We start from the raw sequence: 19646 nt of genomic DNA on the forward strand, positions 1-19646 counted from the left end.
GCGCACTTTTAATGCGTGATCAGTACTGGCAGATATATACGCAGGGTACGGTATGTAGCTTTCTTTTTTAATGCCCGTTTAACAATGAAATATTGTACGAAACAGAGATTAACGTAAATATTTTCGCCTGTTTTCAAGAAGAGGCCATCCTAAGTAGTTTAGCTTTCGAAAGACGTTTCTAAAAAGTCATAACCAGCATTATGACGAAACAGGCCGCTTTCAGCTGCACACCCTTCAGGGCATCGATGTTTCCTTTAGTAAAAGGGTTCTGAGTGCTACACGAATACTCCGAAAGTGGGCGTACTCTCGACATATACAGGGTTTCTTTCAGTTCTATCACAATACAACTAATAAATTAAAGAAGTCACAGGGTCGCTTACGCATTCGTCTAAGGCGACTCAAGGGCGAAAGCCATTTTCTTCTTTTTCTTTTCAGCCGATGTATTGACCATCCCCCGCCCCCTTGCGATGTATTTCTGCACCTAACGTGATTTTAGGCTGCCTCCAGTATTGGAGGCGTTGCAAGCTTTGTGCACCTCCCCTGGTTCTGCACTGCCTCCGTGATCTGCCCACCTCTGACCAAGCAACTATGTCGTGTGATGACGTCATCGTGTGACTTCATGCTGACGTCATAAATTTTAGCGATCTATGACGTCATGTTGACGCCCTATGGTGACATTATGGTGCGATGATTTTTTTGACCGCTCGTGTTGCTCAAACTCTCCCCTACCAAAAACAGGGGAGGAGAGGGGGGCGGGGGGCAGGCGACGCTTTTCGAACCCTGTGAAACCGTAAGCGACCCCTTGTGAAATCCCTGTCAAACCAAATGCCCAACCCTTAGCTAACCACAACCCAAGCCCTGTTCTTCCGCTGGGCTTCACCCAAGTGTCCCGCGTTTGTGTTTCGGTATGTGTTAGTCTATGGGCGCTGGCTTAGCGAGCGAACCCACCCTCCTTTCTCTTCTCCGGAGGGAGAGAGCGCTTGTGATTAGCTGAGAGAGCTGCGCGAGGCGGCGCTCCACTTCCAGGAGCAGAGGGAGAATGGATTTTTTCGCGGACAATGACAGCCACACCGACGGCGACACTAGTCAGGCAATACGAGCTTGACTTAAAAAAAAAAGAAATGCTGTTCCTTGTGTGTAATGTGTCGTCCTCAGGGCCTCGGTTTCAGGATATCTGCGTCTAGGATTGGCTTGTCCACCAACATCACTGTGCGGTTCGCTGGCGCTTCTTCGGTCTCGAAGAGCAGGAGCTGATTCTCTTCCGGGTGAGGTCTCAGGTACACGCCCGGCACGTACAGCGTCACCTGCGCACGCGCATGAGAGTTCCATGAGTGATTGTGTGGCACTAGGAGCAAGAGACCAGGAAATGCTTGCCACAAATACTGCCGGATCGCGTGACCAGTTTAGTTCGCCGCTGATGAATGACAGGATTTCTTGGCAAGGTTGTAGTATAACCCCCAATCAGAATCAGTTTTATTGTGATTGGTACAAAGATTACATAGTGAGAATATACAGAAGAATATACATAGTGAGAATATATAGTGAGAATATGCCGATGCTTACTCCATTTCGCAAGTCATATCTGTCGTGGTGTTTTTAAAGCACCTTTTTGAAGCCCATTGTAAAATTCAGTGTTGAAGTCCTGGATAGTCTAATTGTAAAAGAAATTATCTCACACAAATAAAATTATTTCACGTTTCCCGAGTTTATATTACGATCCAACTCGCCGCGATCAACAATGGTTATGGTGCTCGAGCGCTGACCCGAAGGTCGCGGGATCGAATCCCGGCCGCAACGGCCGCATTTCGGTGGAGACGAAATGCTAGAGCCCGTGTGCTTGGATTTAGGTGCCCGTTGAAGAACCCTAGTTCTAAATGTCCGCTTCGCCACGGTTCGTCATGAGCACTAACAGGAGTATAAATGTCCGGAACCCTCCAATGCGGCGTCTTTCATAATTACATCGTTCTTTTAGGACGTAAAACCCCAACAATTATTATTATATTCCGACCCATGAAGTTAACCTAAAAATAAGGCTCCCAAGCGTATAGACTGCTTCGTGCGGTTCCAGTTTTAGCATAAATGTTATTTTTCGTCTGAGCGTTTTAGGCAGCTTGCTGTTGTTAGAGACGTAATGTCGGTGTTGTAACCAGTATGTCTTACCTTTTTATTCAGTGAGCTTATTATGATTTCTTTGCCTTAAGTACGTGTTTCGCCACTACCTACCACTGATTATATTTGGGTTAGTGTTTACTCAAGGGGTACCTTGAAATGCGTTCCTGAAATAAATTGTGGCGCACTACATCTTTGTATTTCTTTCGTGCTGCTACACCTAGGGTGTCAATTAGGATTTGTTCCCAATTCCATTCGTGTTCTCCAAACATCGCTAATGCAGCATTTTACGAATAACAAGCTTCGGAATGTAGTTCGCCTAAATAACGAAGTGAGGCGTCACTTCTTCAGTTGTTTCAAACCGACTTTCTCACAATTTACCGCGGTTTGTAATGAGGACTAATAATGGAGTTTGTCGTTTTAAAGAAAAATACTGAAATTTCGCGGGTGAGTGTGTGCAAATGGCCAAGAGTATGTCCGCTACAGTTCACTTGCTGACTACTCAGAGAATGGTGGATGACGTCAGCTATATTTACAGTCTAAACATTAAGGCAGCTTCCCACGAGTGCTGCCAAGCATGAAGGAAGCGCGGAGCTGGGCGGCGTGCCTTACTTCTCTTTATTTTTATCTCTCTTTCTTTCTCTCTTTCTTTCTCTTTTCCTGATCCTCTTTTTTGTATGTATCTTTTTGTCTCTACTTGTATTTCCGTCTTTCTCTCTCTATCTATCTTTCCCTTCCTCGCTCTTTCTATATTTATTTCTCTTTCTTCCCCCTCCTCTCTCTCTCTCTATTTCTCTCTTTCTTACTCTTTCCGCCTTGCTCTCTCTCTTTTTCTATCTTTTCTGTGTCTGTTTCTTTTTATATCTTTCTCGCTCTATTTCTTTCTATGTCTTTCCATCTCTTTCTTTCGTCCCTTTCTTTCCTCTCTCTCTCTCTCTGTACTCGTGCTCTCGCCCTTCAGAGTTATTGCGTCCCACGCCGGACAAACCGGCGCACGTGTTCTGGGAGCGAAGCACAAGACGAAGAGGCCGAAAAGAGCGCGCCCCGCTTCATGATGATGATAATTTTCTGTTCGCTCTGTACGGACTAACGGTCGGCTTAAACAGCCCCGCTGTTTAAATAGACGAGTAAAGAGGCTGTCTTTTTTTTTTTTCCCACGACAAAAATCGTCGTCTATTTTGCGTGCCTTTCCTTTCATTATCGCCGCGCGCCCGGAATTTCCAGATCACGAACGGTGCGCGCGTTATCAGCGTGGCATAGCATTCTTGATAGGAAAGTGGCGAGCGCCGAGTTTGCGAGAGAGGAAACGAAAGCAAGCCAGATGGCGATTGTTGTTGTGGTACAAAAAGACGCCCTTTTTACTCGCTCTTTTTTTGGAGTGCGTTTATTTTATTCATTTATTAGAGAGTACTGATGACTCCAGTGGAGTCGCGGAGTCTAGCAGAGTGGATTACAATGAGTAGTTATGCATAAAATGATCTTTGTTATACAAAGACAGTAACATAAAATGGATAAAACAAGGAATAAAGCAACGACGTTGGTAGAACTGGCTTGTGGAAGATTAAAAGGAAAATGCACAAAAGATAAAGGCAATGAAGATTAGACAACGAACTGGCCAGCCATGATTGGAAGATTTCTATAATGTCAGTTTCAATGTTGTGTGCATCTAAAGCATGAAGTGTGGAAACTTGGGCATGGTGGTAGCACATAATGAATGTAAGAGCAGTGCAACAGACAAGGACTGACTGTGCACATCTGTACGACCTTCAATATTGTCTGCCGCGCTGGCCTTAAATTCATCTAAGGAATTCCGCTCAATAATACTTCGCGGAATATGTGCTTAAATACATTGATAGTCGGCTGAAGTGGACTGATTGGAATACTTTGTTGTCCTTGAAAAATATGCACGTAATGACATATACTGCCACTGAGGTGTTCTTAAACTATTTTAAACATGAAACGTAATATATTGCCATCTTATTGCTCTCCGAGGTGTGTTTTAGATTAGCTTTCGTCACGAAACACGCGACCTACACCCTGTGATGGAGATTAAAAACAGATCTCACCACTTATTTATGAACTTTTTCTAACTCTGAGACGAAAGCGTTAGAAGACTCATCAAACGCGAACAATGACCGTCGGCGTCAACAAAGGTGATGCGAGAAACCAGCATAATGGGATGACATGATCACGACGTCACGCGTTGCAAAATTTTGTGACGTCACTATGACGCCACAAACTTGCTGTCACATGACGGCGCCAGAACACGGGATCGTCGCTTGCTCAAGGTGGGCCGATACCGGAGGCACTGCAAAACTACGTGAGGTGCAGAAAGCTGCCAATGCCTTCGATCCTTGAGGCAGTCCAGAACCACAATAGGTGCGGTAAGCTTTCGGGCGGGACCAGTACAATCTACTGAAAAGAAAACGAAGATGGCTGTCGCGTGTTTGTCCTCTTAGGCAAATGCATGACGGACCGTGTGACTTTTAACATCTGAGCTGTTTAAAGCCGAGGTGAATCCCTGAGGATCTGTCATCCGCACTTTCCATGCCAGCTGCGAGGGCGACGCCTGACGAGAGAGAGAGCATGGGTAAAGCTAAGTGGGTGAGAAGGAAGCCTAGTGTAGCGAGTTGATCCTGGTGGAGAGAGGGTAGCGACGCGGAAAAGACGAGGCTGGGTAAAGAGGAGGAGAGCAAAGGTGAACATATGCGGGAGCTAAGTAGGTGGTGTGGAAAGGAGGACCGGTGGATAACCATCCTGGAAAAGCTGAGGGTCTCGCATTCTTTCTGGAATACTCGGCAATGGCAATGCTAAAACTGATGCCACCATCTCCTCTGTTTAATCAGCCTTCGCGACGTTAAGTCGCCTGAAACTGCGCATAATTTTAACACGAACTTGAGTAAGCGTGTTCCAAACAATATTAGCGTACTAGGTACGGCTCAGATGTGAGCAGACCTCAGTTACCTGCGGTCCTGTTACTGGCCAGTAGCGACCCAGGTTGACGCCATTGATGAATGCGAAACCCTTGATCCATCCTCTTGGATTCAGGAAGGTGTCGGCGGGTTGCTGTCCTTCGTTCAGGGTGAATGTGCCGTGGAAGAAACCGGGAGTTGTTCCGTTTCCCTTTCGGCGAACAATGCGGAGGATCTCGCTGATGTCTCTGTTCTTGTTAATGGGAACCGCTTCTGTTGTCCAGTTGTTGATTTTGATGCCGTTGAGGTAAACATGGTTGAGGCCCTGCGTAAGAAGTTTCATTTATTCTTGTTGTACGTCAAGGCAAAACGTTGGATATCTGATGTTCAAGATGTATTTTCTGCCATGGCACTCTCTCATCAGCTGCAGAGATCGCATCGCTGACTAATATTGTTGAAGATTTCAAGAGCATTCTCTTCTTTGGTACTGTCAGTCAAGCTGAGTGGATGATTTGTACTTTATGAATAACCCATGCTTCATTTAGTAAATGTAATTTACTTGCATCGGAGTCTAATCTGCAAAAAAGGCTTGACTGCTGATAGGACCTAGGCCACACACACTTTAAAAAACTCATCGCTGAAGAGTTATGTCTTTGAGTATCACACTAATAGAACTCAGCAGAGATAAGTTTTCACTGTCGTAGGTGTGTGGTTTCGCTTTTCACAACAAAAAAGTTTTCTGTATTGCATAACACCGCGGGAATGAAGAGTAATAGAACCTTTACAGGGACATTTGTAGTTGCCCAGCTGAATTGAGTGGAAATCAGAGATATCCAGTTAAGCCGCCGCCTAGAAGTGTATTATAGTCACGACACACTCCCACAATTACTGCACATGTGAAAAGGAACAAAACATTCGTCATATAACCAAGTATTTCAACCAATTCCGCCTTCAATTTTCTTTCAAAACTGCACGCCTTGCAATGTAACTGCGAACGTATGCAAACCACGATGACAGGCAACTACACGGGCGATTGGTTAAGGCCATAGATTTCACAGTGTCATAGATTTTCGGAGATGACATTGCTGGTTGCTATGCCCTAGCTTGTTTAGTTATCTAGAACGACTTGAATGGATTGTTCGCCTAGAAAGTGCTCCCTGTCGGATGTGACTTCCAAGCTAAGTAAATTTCTTTTCTTTAATCTGCAGCCATAAAACGTGCTTTGTCATGCTCCCGTTCTTCAAAAAAGGTTTGGATGTGTACGCCTGGAACACATCATGCCTCGCAGTTAAGTGACGAGCGGCATGGCTTTCATGCCAGTTACGTCATGCAAAGGCGTGCGCATGGAGCAAGGAGGGGGCGGGGCGGGGTGGGCTTATTCACCTAAGGGTTAGGGGGCGCAAAGTCTGTCCCATAGTTTTACTCAGTTGGCCCTGTCCCGTCATTGTTTAAAGATCAGGGTTATGGCCACGCAGGTTTCTGACGGTAATGGAGCCCAAAGACCCCTGATGTTGTATTCCAAGAACTGTTTACTACCCGAAAGCCACGGACCAAAGATAGGCCATTGTTAGACGCCCATCATCGCTTCATTTCCATTTTCGCATCCATTGTGAAACATGTTGTCTTTTGGACTCGACCAACGGGGAGGAGGGAGCGTGGGTACTATGAAACTTTGCATCCTAACGGGAAATCCTGCGCACGCCTATGTCGTCGTGCACGGGCCTATGACGTCGTGTACAGGCCTATGACGTCGTTCGCAGGCGAGACACATCCCCCACTAGTACGCACCTTCAGGTCGGTGTTCATGATGACGCCGTAGTCCTCCCTTCCCATGTTCTCCACAAGGACGGAGAGGTTGTCCCCTTTCTTCACAGGAATCGTGTCCAAATGCTTAATGGTCGAGTAACTGACGTAGTGATTGTAGAAGCTGAAGAGCTTGCCTCCGGCTCGCACGTAAGCCCGGTCCCGTAAATAAGGAAAGTAGAGAGGCGCTGTGCCCCAGGTGACCACGTTCACCGTAGTCCTACACATCAGGAAACCAAAGTCGTGATTCATCTCATTGAACGACTGCGGGTCGACTGACTGCTTTTGCTGGAGCCACCCTTTCTTTCTGAAGTGGTCCATCACGTCGTCCAGGGATATGTAATCGCTGAGCTGGACGGTGCCCATGTTCAGCTTGGTCGTGTTTGTGGGCATGTCTCCTCCGGGCACGTGACCCAGGTAACTGGTCGTCAGGTTTCGTATGTCATAGTAGATGGACCTAATGTCGCCGCTTTCGCTCACCGGCGCCCCGTAGTCGTAACTCGTCGTGAGAGGGTAAGTGATGCTCTTACCCGACTTGAAGCCGAAGTTTGTGCCGCCGACAAACATGTAGAAGACCACCGAGGCGTTGTGAGTCATCATGATCTTGTACGTGTTCAGGATGGCGTCCTTTGTCTTGTAGTTGTGCGCGTAGCCCCAGTAATCCATCCAACCGGTGTAGTACTCGATGACGACACTGGGAGCCGGCTTGGGATTGGCCTGTTTCATGACTGTGAAGGAAGAAGGAATGCTGTAGTGCGGCGGTACGTTACCGGCAACGAGAATGTCCCGCACCTTGTCGCAGGCGTAGTAAGCGACGTACGGAAAGTCCGTGCGGAAGTACACTACGTCCTTGCCCAGGTGAGACTCCATGACGCTCAGCAAGTGCTCCATATATGGCAGGTCGCACTTCCCGTAGTGGCCGTACTCGTTCTCGACTTGCACAGCGAAGATGGGGCCACCGTTTCGGTACAGATGTGGTGCCAGCATCGGTAGGAGCTTCCCGAACCACCGGTCCACTGCCGCCGTGTAGCTTTTGTCACTGGTCCTGTACACCATCTTCGAGTTGTCTCGGAGTAGCCAGTACGGGAATCCACCGTTGTCTCGCTCCCCGCACATGTAAGGGCCTGGGCGAACCACTGCCAGGAGACCCTGTTGCTTGATCTCCTCAAGGAAGGCAACGAGGTCGTACATGTCTTCAAAGTTGTACACCTGGGGTTCCGGCTCGTGTCCGCTCCACTCGATGTAGAAGGAGACCGTGTTAAGGCCGGCCATCTTGATTTTGTACAGCCGGTCCTTCCAGTACGCTCTCGGAACTCTGAAGTAGTGCATCTCACCCGCCACAAAACGAAACGGCTGACCGTCTTTCACAAACGTCGCCCGTGTGTGGTCAATTACGAGTGAACGTTGCTGGGCACACAGTGCCAAGTGAATGGACAGGAAGGCGGCGCACAGCAAGGCTACGCTAAAGCCTAACGATAACGACATTTCGTTGCTTTACCGGTGATAGGCGATCTATGTGCACACGTTAACGCCTCTACCAAATTTCGCGCTATTAATACTGGGCAGGGGCCGAAATTCGCCATTGCGGCAGCATGACATCATCACCGTACATAAATCCCATAGGAGTGGCCTCTCTGCAAACTCCTGTTTTCCTTCGTAGACGAGGCATTAGGGGGTCACGGAAATCGAAGTAAGGTCAAGTGCAACGATGATGATGCGTTGTCAAACATTATAATGATTCCTCTACGTAGTTCTAGGTCTAGAAACCGGAATACAGGATAACATCGACACCATTGTGTTTCTCTAGAATGCACTGTCTTCAAGGAAACGTGCCAAAGTTCGGGCTGACTGGAAAAAAACTGCTGCGACAAGTTCTCGCAGCATGTGTTTGTATTATACATCTCTTTACTTGGTCACGTTTTTGCAGCAAATATACGGGGCAGCTGCGAGGTTACGTTACTTCGTCGCATCGGATACGTTCAATTGGCAATAACGACTTTTTATTACTGGCTGCCTTGACGACGGGTATTGTGTGTGCGGTTCGCGGCCTGACACTAGTTCGAGTCAACGTTTTCTGCCAGATTTCTACGTTACAATCATTAGTTGTAGCGGCACCGATCCAACTCTACAAGAAAAATAATAGGTGTGATTGCTCGTGTTATTACTTGGCGTTTTTTATGGCTTATTTGTCCATTGTATGAGCATACTTGTTGGAAGACATCTTTTGACAGGCATTATAGTTCATTACTGAATGGTCTGTGTAGGCTCAAGTCTTTTTACTTTTGGAGCATTTCTCGTCCGCCATAGCTCTAAGTTCCCGAAAATCAGAGTTCTCCTATGTTATTCTCTCAAATGTTTATAGAAATAAAGTCTTACAAAATTGGTTATGGGTGGTGAGATGTTCGGTCTAATAACAGACACATTTGCTGAAAGGGTTCCGAATCACTTTCCAAGTAATCATCGAATTATCTCACTATCGGACTTTACTGCCTCAACGACTGTTTGCCGCGAAAGTTTCTCGAATCCTTCAAGAACGAGCGGAATTATAGAGATTCGTCGCACGCTTTAAGCGCTTCCTATTTTCTCTCATCCCTTCGAGCTCTGGAAGCTACACAGAGAGGGATGACTCGAGGGAAAGAAGTTGCGTCAGCGCGCGTCATGACCTTGAGCGCCTGATGAAACGCGATCGCCCTCCCTCGTTCTGATTTCTCTGCGCGAGTGTGGATCACTGTGTAATGTTAGCAGACTATGGAGCGCAGCGCCTGCACGTCGCGACACCTCGTAGCAAGAAGCCCAAATGATCCGAACGCCGCTCTTGCTTTGTCAGCGGTTGTCCAATAGCATGCTATCTGCTGTGTGACGTCAAACAGCAGGTGCCGGCAGCTTCGAAGAGAGGGAGCACAAGCCTCTGTATGAAACAAGGGCGCCCGAGAAAACGAGAATTTAGCGCTCTGCTTCGGAACTCTCCTTGACTCGCACGACTGCAAGATTTGACTGAAATGTTCACACCAGCGTCTGCTTTCCGCTAGATGTGTTTTTTCATCAAGTCCGAAGGGTGGTTCACGACCTCTTTAAACCTTACCGTGAGCTATAAGAGTTCTGCTACGAAACAGCCTGACGAACCTACAGTGGGAGCATCATCCCTATACAGTTCATCGTTTTCAAATCTGCATCCTTATCATGAACGTTATATAACGGGTGAATAATTAAAGAAAACTTTAATCGCATGTTCACAAGGAGAACTTACATCACTGCTCCAGATGTGCACTTTGTCTCGGATGGGCAATTTTTCTGGAATGAGTAAATGAAGCTAATCGTCACGCGTTACTTTCGAAAGGTCTGTAGCGCCGACATGGCTTCTACGTTTGCCTTTTAACGGCGAAGCTGTTCTTAGCCGAGCCTTCGCCGGCGCTGTAACGCTGGTTACGTGGCCTTGCCGTGTGGCAAGTGAGAGTTCATGATAAACGGAAGGGCGCGATAATACGGTGCACAATGAAGAAGATGGACACGGGACGACGCGCTACTAGCAACTGAAAATTTTTTATTGAGGAAAGAAATATTTATACTAAGAAAATAGACAAGCCACAACAGGGTGAAAAAAGAGGATGTGCCATCAAGCATGGAAGGCAGTTTGTTCCTTGCGCACATGGTGTTGTCTACAGAATACCACTGTCGTGCGGCAAGGCATATATCGGGCAAACAGGTAGATGCCTGAATGTGCGTCTGCGAGAGCACAACAGCTCATTAATAGGAAGGCCGTTCACCCATCTGGCGCTGCACTGCAAAGGGTGTGATCAAGGTAGCTGCAAGCCTGCTTTTGATCAGACGACAGTAATCTACAAGCACAGGGGCTCCGTGCAGAGGGAGACTGTAGAGGCCTTCGTCATCCAGAGGGAGGGGCTGCATTGCATCAGTCACCCCTCTATCAGTTTGCAGGAGTGGGAGACAGCCTATCTAGAACGTCACTTGACGTAGGCAGGCTGAGCGCAAGATTTTAACTTTTTAGGTTTTTTTGGTGTCGACTCGTTGGGTTGGGTATGATTGCATAGTAGTATAAATATTTCTTTCCTCAATAAAAAATTTTCAGTTGCTAGTAGCGCGTCGTCCCGTGTCCATCTTCTTCACTGTGTACCGTATTATCGCGCCCTTCCGTTTATCATGAACCAACACCAACTCGCCCAACTTTTTACCTTACTGAGCAAGTGAGAGGCTCAATAGAAACGGGGGAGGGCGGCACCGTACCGAGAGAGGCCTGGTGAAAAGGGTGAAGGCAGTGCCTTGCTAGAGGGGCGAGAGTGAAGCTTGCTGTAAAGCGGGAACCAATGAGAGAAGCGCCGAAGGTGCGTGTGTGAGGCTCGGCGGAAAGAGCAACCCGATTAGAGGCGAGCCAAGAGAGGCCAGGGTGAGGCTCGATGGAAAATGCGTCAGAACCGAGCTGTTCGGGAGAAGTACGTCAGTCAGGGTTTTGGTGGAGTATAGAGGAGGGTGTCGGATCTTCGGGACTTCACTCTTCCAGAATGGCCAAGACCACTCGCACTCTCGAGGAAGAAGCCGCCCGACGTAGGCAATAGAACGGCAAAAGGGGGAGGAGCCAGCTTCGCTGTTTCGACAGCTTTCACGGAGTGTAGCTGGCTGTATTTCTTTTTTTTTTTCTTTTTGCGTGGCATGTTTTCCTCTAGCGCAAATACATTTTCACGATTTCCTTTTTAAGTGGCTATCTAACTATCTAACGTCATGCTTATGGTTTTGCGTCTAACGACGCAGCTTTGAGCAGCGTTAATTGGGCATTTCTCGCGCTTTTCATTATAACGGGGTGCAGGAGCACGAATATCAGCCTTTATTCTTGCACATCCCGATCTAGCTCGTCTCATATCATCGCATGTGTTGTGTGTTCTATGGGTTATAGATCAGCTCGACATATAAACGTTTCAGTGTCCCGGTTGCGAGTTTGTAATATGCAGAGCGCTCAACGCATGGCAACGGCAGCGGTGCGCTATTGGCCGCGCGCACACAGGGACGCCGCTGCGGACTTCCGCCTAGCAACGGCCGCCACGACGAGACGACGCGCTCTCCTTCTCGGGGTGCCTTTCGCGGGAATTTTAAACGCTGAACGCGGCCGCCGGGCCCCGTGGAATTTTCGTTGCCGCTGGTGAACTGCTACTGCTCTCGCGTTGACCGAAGACGCCGTCGTCGCCGTAGGGTTCGACTGTGCTTTGTGAATTTTGTTTTGTTATAACGGTGAACACGTTGGCCCATGAACATTTGTGTTGTCGCCACTGTCTTTTGTGCCTTGGCGCTGCAGCAAGACGCGATCGGCCGTTGTGTTCCACTGTGCGTTTCTTTTTAGGGGCGAAGCTCCTTAAGGCGGCACCCGTTCGTCCCTCGTAGTCGTAGTCGTAGTCCGTAACCAGTCTTACGCTTTGACCTCCAAGGTGGTGCCGGTGGGAGATTTTTCCTGTGCGTTGTTGAACAATAAAAAATTCGCAGCGGTAGCTAAAAGCCGACTTCTTCTGTCTCTCATTCCCATTAGCAGCCATTCTTTACCTCCAAGGTAGTGCCTGGTGAGATTTCTCCTGTGCGTGATTAAACAATAAAAATTTTGTTCAAAACGCCGTTGATTGATGAAATAAACCAACGAAAGACGCCAGATGTTTTGTAAAAGCAAAACGGAAGAACGCCAGATGTTTCTAAAGCAAAAGGAAAAGACGCCAGCTGCTTAACGAAAGACGCCAGATGATTTCTAAAGCAATGGTTTTTCTAAACAATGAAAATTCACAGCGTACATGTAAAATTAAAGTGAGCTGCAAGTCGTCATAACTCATCGAACCTTTAGTATAAACGCGCCCTATCTCACGTCGGTGATGATGTACTGGGCAGAATTCACGGAAGATTCACGGTTTACCGATGAACCTCCGCAGCTTCGCCCACTCATCATCATTCACTCCGTGGATATGCTGTGATTTTTGCTCTACACTTCTTGTCGCTGCTCACCAGTATATCCATATTGTGCTTAAGGCTTGGTTACGCGCTCGAAGTAAGAATGTTTATGTGTCGCCTTTCTCATTAGCTCGATGGCCGGAAACTTCAGTTCCCGGGCGTGCCGACGTCGCCTCTTCGAGGGACCAATAATATTAAGGGGAAACGTCATCCCTTCCTGGCGTCGGTTCTGACAGGCACGCGCATTTATGCTTTTCTCTCTGGATGCTTCCAGGCGCTTCGCGCAATTCCTATCTGACGTAGTGGCAGTGCACTGACCAAAAAAAAAAAAAAGAAAGAAGAAGACTTGTGGGACCGTGAACTGATCGGCGTCTTTACTTCTCGCTTAGTCCTGGGTGAGCGAGCAAGTCGCTCGCAAGTTGGTCGCAAGTTGCCCGCAAAGATCGTTGCTCTGAAAGCCACGTACTATACGAAATGCCACGGAATCCAAGAGAGATGCAAAGGTATGCCGTGCGATAAGTTATCTTTTTTCTTTTTTTAACAGTGAACACGCTCGCCCTTGAATATCTGTGCTGTCTGCTGTGTCTTTTGAACCCTCGCGTTGTCGCAAGACATAATCGTTGATGTGTTGGACTGATTGCTTTTGTTTATTTTTTTAACGCTGAACACGCTTTCACGTGAATATATGTGTTGTCGCCAGTGTTTTTTCTGATTTCGCGTTGTCGCAAGACGTGATCGCCGTGGGTTCGAGGGTGCCTTGTGTTCTCTTTATTATTTTTATTTTTCGCGGCTGTTCTTGCCAACGCATTTCGCAGCCCTGCAACGCCGGTGTTGTACGGCTGTGACCACGGAAAACAGCGCATGTGATACGTCGGCGCGCCGCGCGATCGAATGCGTTGAAGACAATGACAGTTCATCGTCTGACGTTGACTGCCGCTGCCGTTGCCATGCGTTGAGCGCTCTGCATATTACAAACTCGCGACGTGGTTCGGGCGAACATCACTCATGAACAAGACGCCTGTAGAAGATTACGGCTTGAAGACAACCACATCGCGGGTTGTAGACTTCGTGAAGTCAACAGCAAGGTGTGAAAGGTAATACAAAAATAATGTTTCATAACTTCAAAAATAACTTGCGCATCTTCTGTGGTGATTTATCTTCATGCTTTGGGGATAATGTCCAATGATGAGCCGTCTCAATTAGGGCGTATTAGTTGTGCTCGTTCTACTGCCCTAATTGAATTTTGTTTGTATTTCTTTTTTAGTAAATTTGTAATGTCAATCTGGCTCCCAATCTCTGGCCGATGCAACCTTGGGTCCAATTTCTGGTTATTGTTTGTAATTTATCTATATTCTGTCAGTCCAGGTGCTGGCAATTCTTTCCAACTGAGCTTCAGTCAATCCTTCTAAGGTGTTATGCATGCCCAGGTGCGTTAATCTCTCTATGCTTGTGCTTTCGGGCAAGCCTAGGGCCTGCTTAAAAGCTTTCCTTACAAACATATTGATTTTGTCCTTTTCTGTCTTGTTCCATTTAAGTCACATAAAAAACAGCGCTAAAAAACGGCGGACAAGAGGAAGAAGGACACAGACGGCGGCGCTGACTTACAACAAGATTTATTTGCTAGCACTGCGCAATATATACTTGTGCAGTATCTGACAAATATAGGAAGAACAATAAAAAGATAAAAACAGTGAAAACCTATGGAACATAATCATCGTGATAGCACGCGATGAGCCTAAAGTATATATTGCGCGGTGCTAGCAAATAAATCTTGTTGTAAGTCAGCGCCGCCATCTGTGTCCTTCTTTCTCTTCTCCGCCGTTTTTTAGCGCTGTTTTTTATGTGAAGTATGTCGTACCAACTCGCCCAAGCAACCACTTTAGTTCCATTTAAGCCTAAGAATGCTAGCCTTCTTCATTCCGTGATACTTGTTTGTGATTCTCCTGATCAGCGAGTTGCCTTAGTGACCTTAGTCACTATTTTTATAACATTATTGCTGTTAGTTCGCTTCGACTCAATTTTGAGTACAAGGACCCTAACTTGTTCAATGATGGGGATGCCCCCCACGTTTTTCGTGCAAGTTTGTATCTCCTCGAACTCTCTATCCTTGACGTATCTCTTGGGCCACCTGCTGTTAAGTATGGGTCTGTAAAGGAGTTCTGATTTCTCTAGTGAAAATTCAAGCCTAGTGCCTGTGAGGTAGACTTCCACTTTATCTACCATTTCCTGTAACTTCTGTTCTATTTACCCATCACTGCCTTGCGAGATCCATATGGCAACATCATCCACGTATACGGAGCGATTGATTCCTTCGATGTCTTCACGTTTTTGTGACAATCCTGTCATAATGAGATTAAGAGCATGAGTGATATCATGGAGCCCTGAGGTGTAACTAAACTGTCCATGCCCCTCACCTCAGACTCGAGTTCCCCCATGTTGAAGGTAACCTTCCTATTCGTTAGGAAGTATCGGATGTAATTGTATGATCTTTCTCCTAGGTTTAAGTTGGTGACCTAAGTGAAATGTGCAGCCATATTGCTTTTTTAGCGCAAAAAACGACACCACAAGAAAGAAGACGGGACACAGCGCTACTCTCAACTGGCATGGTTTATTGCGTCACTCCACTCTTTATAGCAGCCAGATACCGGTAGGACATGCGCCGTGCACCCTATGCGCACAACCACTACACCTTGGACACCTGAGCGCAATCATGAAAGCGCATCCAAAAAACAAAATTCAGCAGAAAACAATGTAATGGAAGGCACACTAATGCACTGCGACCCCAATGATTGAATGAAAAAAGCTTCCGATAATTCTCGGGCGGTGGTGTCACGACTCTTCTTTAAGATAGTGGTTAGTCTAAACAAGGCTTGACAATTGCATTTTTTGCAGTGTTGAGCTAAATGTGAGGCTGTACCAGTCGGCAGGGATCGCTCATGTTCTTTAAGGCGCTCATTCACACAGCGGCCTGATTGACCTACATACACTTTGCCACAAGAGAGTGGAATCTTGTAGACAACCCCTACGCTGCACTCGACAAACTTCTGGTGTCTCTTTTCACATTGCGGCTTTTTGTTTTCTTTACAAACACGCCTGCACAACATAGACAGTTTCCGGGGGGCAGAAAATACAACCGGGATTTGGTACCTAGTGGCCACATTCTTAAGATTGTGTGCCACTTTATGGCAATACGGCACTATTACTGGCTTCTTCTCAGTGTCGTTTCCACACCTCTGGCGCTTGCCTTTCAGCTTCAGAAGCAAAACTTCAGAGACCGACGTGACAACCACACTTGGGTAACGCGCATCGTGCAACCTTTTTAACTGCGCGTTAAAGCTCTCGTTAGCTGTGTGATGGCACGATTTCATTAATGATTATTCAAGACACATCATGGCAATGGCACGTTTCACAACCTTAGAGTGCGCAGACTCGTATGGCAGAAGACCCTTACGTGCACGCGGTGAGTACATCCAGCAGGCATGACCTGCTTGTAAGGAAAGTTGTAGATCCAGAAACTGCAGTTTACCATCCTTTGTGAGTTCATGTGTGAAGGTTAAACCTTTGCCGTTGTCCTTGAACATAGATAAAATATCAGCTACTGCGCCAGAGCCTTCGTGGTTAGTTTGTTTTATCACAACAAGGAAATCGTCAATATATCTAAAAATCTGGACCAGGTCACTGGTACTGGCACTGGTATGTCCTCAGAAAAATTCTTGTCCGTTCTTGAGTTTTATCTAAGCGCAACTTTTATCTCGTTCGGAAACCAGCTATTTATTCAAAAAAAGGGTTTGTGTATTGGTTCGTGTGTGGCGCCTGCTCTTTGTAATATTTTTTTAGCCTTTGTCGACCGTGCTCTTAAGAGTGTTTTAGACAATGACCTGGTCCAGATTACATTGTTTTCTGCTGAATTTTGTTTTTTGGATGCGCTTTCATGATTGCGCTCAGGTGTCCAAGGTGTAGTGGTTGTGCGCATAGGGTGCACGGCGCATGTCCTACCGGTATCTGGCTGCTATAAAGAGTGGAGTGACGCAATAAACCATGTCAGTTGAGAGCAGCGCTGTGTCCCGTCTTCTTTCTTGTGGTGTCGTTTTTTGCGCTAAAAAAGCAATATGGATCCTCACCAACTAGCCCGCCAACGCATTTTGTTGAAATGTGCAGGTTTGTGGAATACTTTCGTGAGATCCAACCATAATGTAGATCTGGTTCACATTGCGCTCTGATTGCTCTCATTATTTTCCCATCCTATGGTACCTACGCCATAACATATGAAAATAACTAGAACACAATTACTTATGTGGCTGCGGCACTTTTTCGATTTTGTTTCGCCAACCGCACGCCACGTATAAGGGGGGCCAAGTGCACACATAATACGACTTAATTGAGACGGCTCATCAATGGACATTATCCTCAACGCATGAAGTTAAATTACCACAGAAGATGCGCAAGTTATTTTTGAAGTTATGAAACCATTTTTGTATTACCTTTCACACCTTGCTGTTGACTTCACGAAGTCTACAACCCACGATGTGTTTGTCTTCAAGCCGTAATCTTCTACACAGCGAAAAAAAAATAGTAAAAGAAACACAAGGCAGGCTCGAACCCACGGCGACACGTCTTGCGGCAACGCGAGATCACAAAAAACACTGGCGACAACACATATATTCACGTGAATGCGTGTTCAGCGTTAAAATAATAAACAAAAGCAATCAGTCCAACACAACAACGATTATGTCTTGCGACAACGCGAGGGTTCAAAAGACACAGCAGACAGCACAGATATTCAAGGGCGAGCGTGTTCACTGTTAAAAAAAGAAAAAAAGAAACGCACAGTGGAACACAACGGCCGATCGCGTCTTGCTGCAGCGCCAAGGCACAAAAGACAGTGGCGACAACACAAATGTTCATGGGCGAACGTGTTCACCGTTATAACAAAACAAAATGCACAAAGCACAGTCGAACCCTACGGCGACGACGGCGTCTTCGGTCAACGCGAGAGCAACAGCAGTTCACAAGCGGCGATGAAAATTCCACGGGGCCCGGCGGCCGCGTTCACCGTTTAAAATTCCCGCGAAAGGCACCCCGAGAAGGACAGCGCGTCGTCTCGTCGTGGCGGCCGTTGCTAGGCGGAAGTCCGCAGCGGCGTCCCTGTGTGCGCGCAGCCAATAGCGCGCCGCTGCCGTTGCCATGCGTTGAGCGCTCTGCATATTACAAACTCGCGTCTCGGTTTTGTGCGGGAACAGCCAGGCGTGAATGAAGAGCACTCTTTCAACGCAGGGTTAAACGGGTTGCAAGTTTGGGCTAATTCAAGAGCATTATAAGTTGGGCTGGTTAGAACAAATCACTCATAATTCTACTGAGCGCAAAACATGAGACAAGGGACACGAGAAGGAAGACTCAGCGCTGCGTCTTCGTTCTCTTGTCCCTTGTCTTGTGTTCGTGCTCAGAATAATTATGATTAGGCTAGTTGATTCGGCATAGTTAAACTGATTGCGCCAGTGTAAAGCTTGTACACCAGGATCAAGTGGCGTGAACACATCCTCGTGCTTTTCGCTTGTCTTCTATAGTGTGCAAGGTTGTATAGTGTACAAGGCTATAGTGTACAAGCCGTCGCATAGAAGTGTCATTAGAGGCTACCCCACTAATACTGTCCTGTATGTGAATGCACAAGAGCGTCGTCATAGAACAAAAGTCTTGAAACAGTTCCACCTCCTACTGTTTTAGAAAACTACACCGCTTGTAACGCGATTGCAAACGCATGCAAACCACTACGGAATAACATGCGACTATTCAGCAATTGTTTAAGGTCATAACAGTGTCGTAGATTTCGGAGATGGCATTCAATTCAATGCTTTATTTCTCTTTCATTGAACAATGAGCGAAAGAGACGGTGGCAAACAGCTACTACAGTCAGCTGCTTGACTAGGTGACTGACCCCTTAGAAGGCAGCAACGACGTTTCAGGTTTATATGCTCTAGTTCGTTTAGTGATCTAGAACTTGAATGTATGGTTCTCTTACTAAGTGCTCAATGTCGGACGTGACTTCCGAGCTGCCCCGCCGCGGTGGTCTAGTGGTTATGGCGCTCGACTGCTGACCCGAAGGTCGCGGGATCGAATCCTGGCTGCGGCGGCTGCATTTTCGATGGAGGCGAAAATGTTTGAGGCCCGTGTACTCAGATTTAGGTGCACGTTAAAGAACCCCAGGTGGTCGAAATTTCCGGAGCCCTCCACTACGGCGTCTCTCATAATCCTATCGGGGTTTTGGGACGTTAGACCCTAGATATTATTATTACTTCCGAGCTGATCAAGCCAATTTTTTTAATATGCAGTGACAGAACTTTGCTTTGGCCATTCTCCCGTTCTGCGAAAAAGGTCGATTGCTAGTCATGCACGGCTATTTGCTTTGGATATCTACAGCCGGAAAGCATCATGTTTCGTAGCTAAATCAAGATCGACACGGCTTTCAATGCCAGTTACGTCATGCGCAGGCGTGACACATTCGCCACTTGTACGCACCTTCACGTCGCGGTTCATGACGGCGCCGTAGTCCTCCCTTCCCATATTCTCCACCAGGATGGAGACGTTGTTTCCTTTCTTAACAGGAATTCTGTGCCACGACTTCACGGTCGAGTAACTGACGAAGTGATTGTAGAAGATGAAGAGCTTGTCTCCGGCTTGCACGTAAGCGCGATCCCGAAAACTTGTAAGGTAGAGTGGCGCCGTGTCAGTGGTGATAACGTTCACCGTAGTCGTGTACATCCGGAAACCGTAACCATGACTCATCTCTTCGAACGTCAACGGGTGGACCAACTGCTTTTGCTGGAGCCACCTTTTCTTTCTGAAGTGGTCCATCACTTCCTCCAAGGAAGCTTAACGGCACCAATCTTC

At 47.0% G+C, this 19646-nt stretch overlaps 1 protein-coding gene across 1 annotated transcript; it reads right to left on the reverse strand.

Moving 5' to 3' along the window:
- Window positions 1-1151: 1151 nt before the first annotated feature.
- LOC119404305 (beta-galactosidase) lies at window positions 1152-19610 on the reverse strand. Its single transcript, XM_037670859.1, has 4 exons — window positions 19275-19610; window positions 6810-8231; window positions 5074-5346; window positions 1152-1304 (listed from the first exon to the last, which is right to left on the reverse strand). The coding sequence occupies exons 1-4, from the start codon at window positions 19608-19610 to the stop codon at window positions 1152-1154; spliced, it is 2184 nt and encodes a 727-aa protein (XP_037526787.1).
- Between the last annotated feature and the right edge of the window lie 36 nt (window positions 19611-19646).

This window comes from Rhipicephalus sanguineus, chromosome 9 (genome assembly GCF_013339695.2).
Source record: "Rhipicephalus sanguineus isolate Rsan-2018 chromosome 9, BIME_Rsan_1.4, whole genome shotgun sequence".
NCBI lineage: Eukaryota > Metazoa > Arthropoda > Arachnida > Ixodida > Ixodidae > Rhipicephalus > Rhipicephalus sanguineus.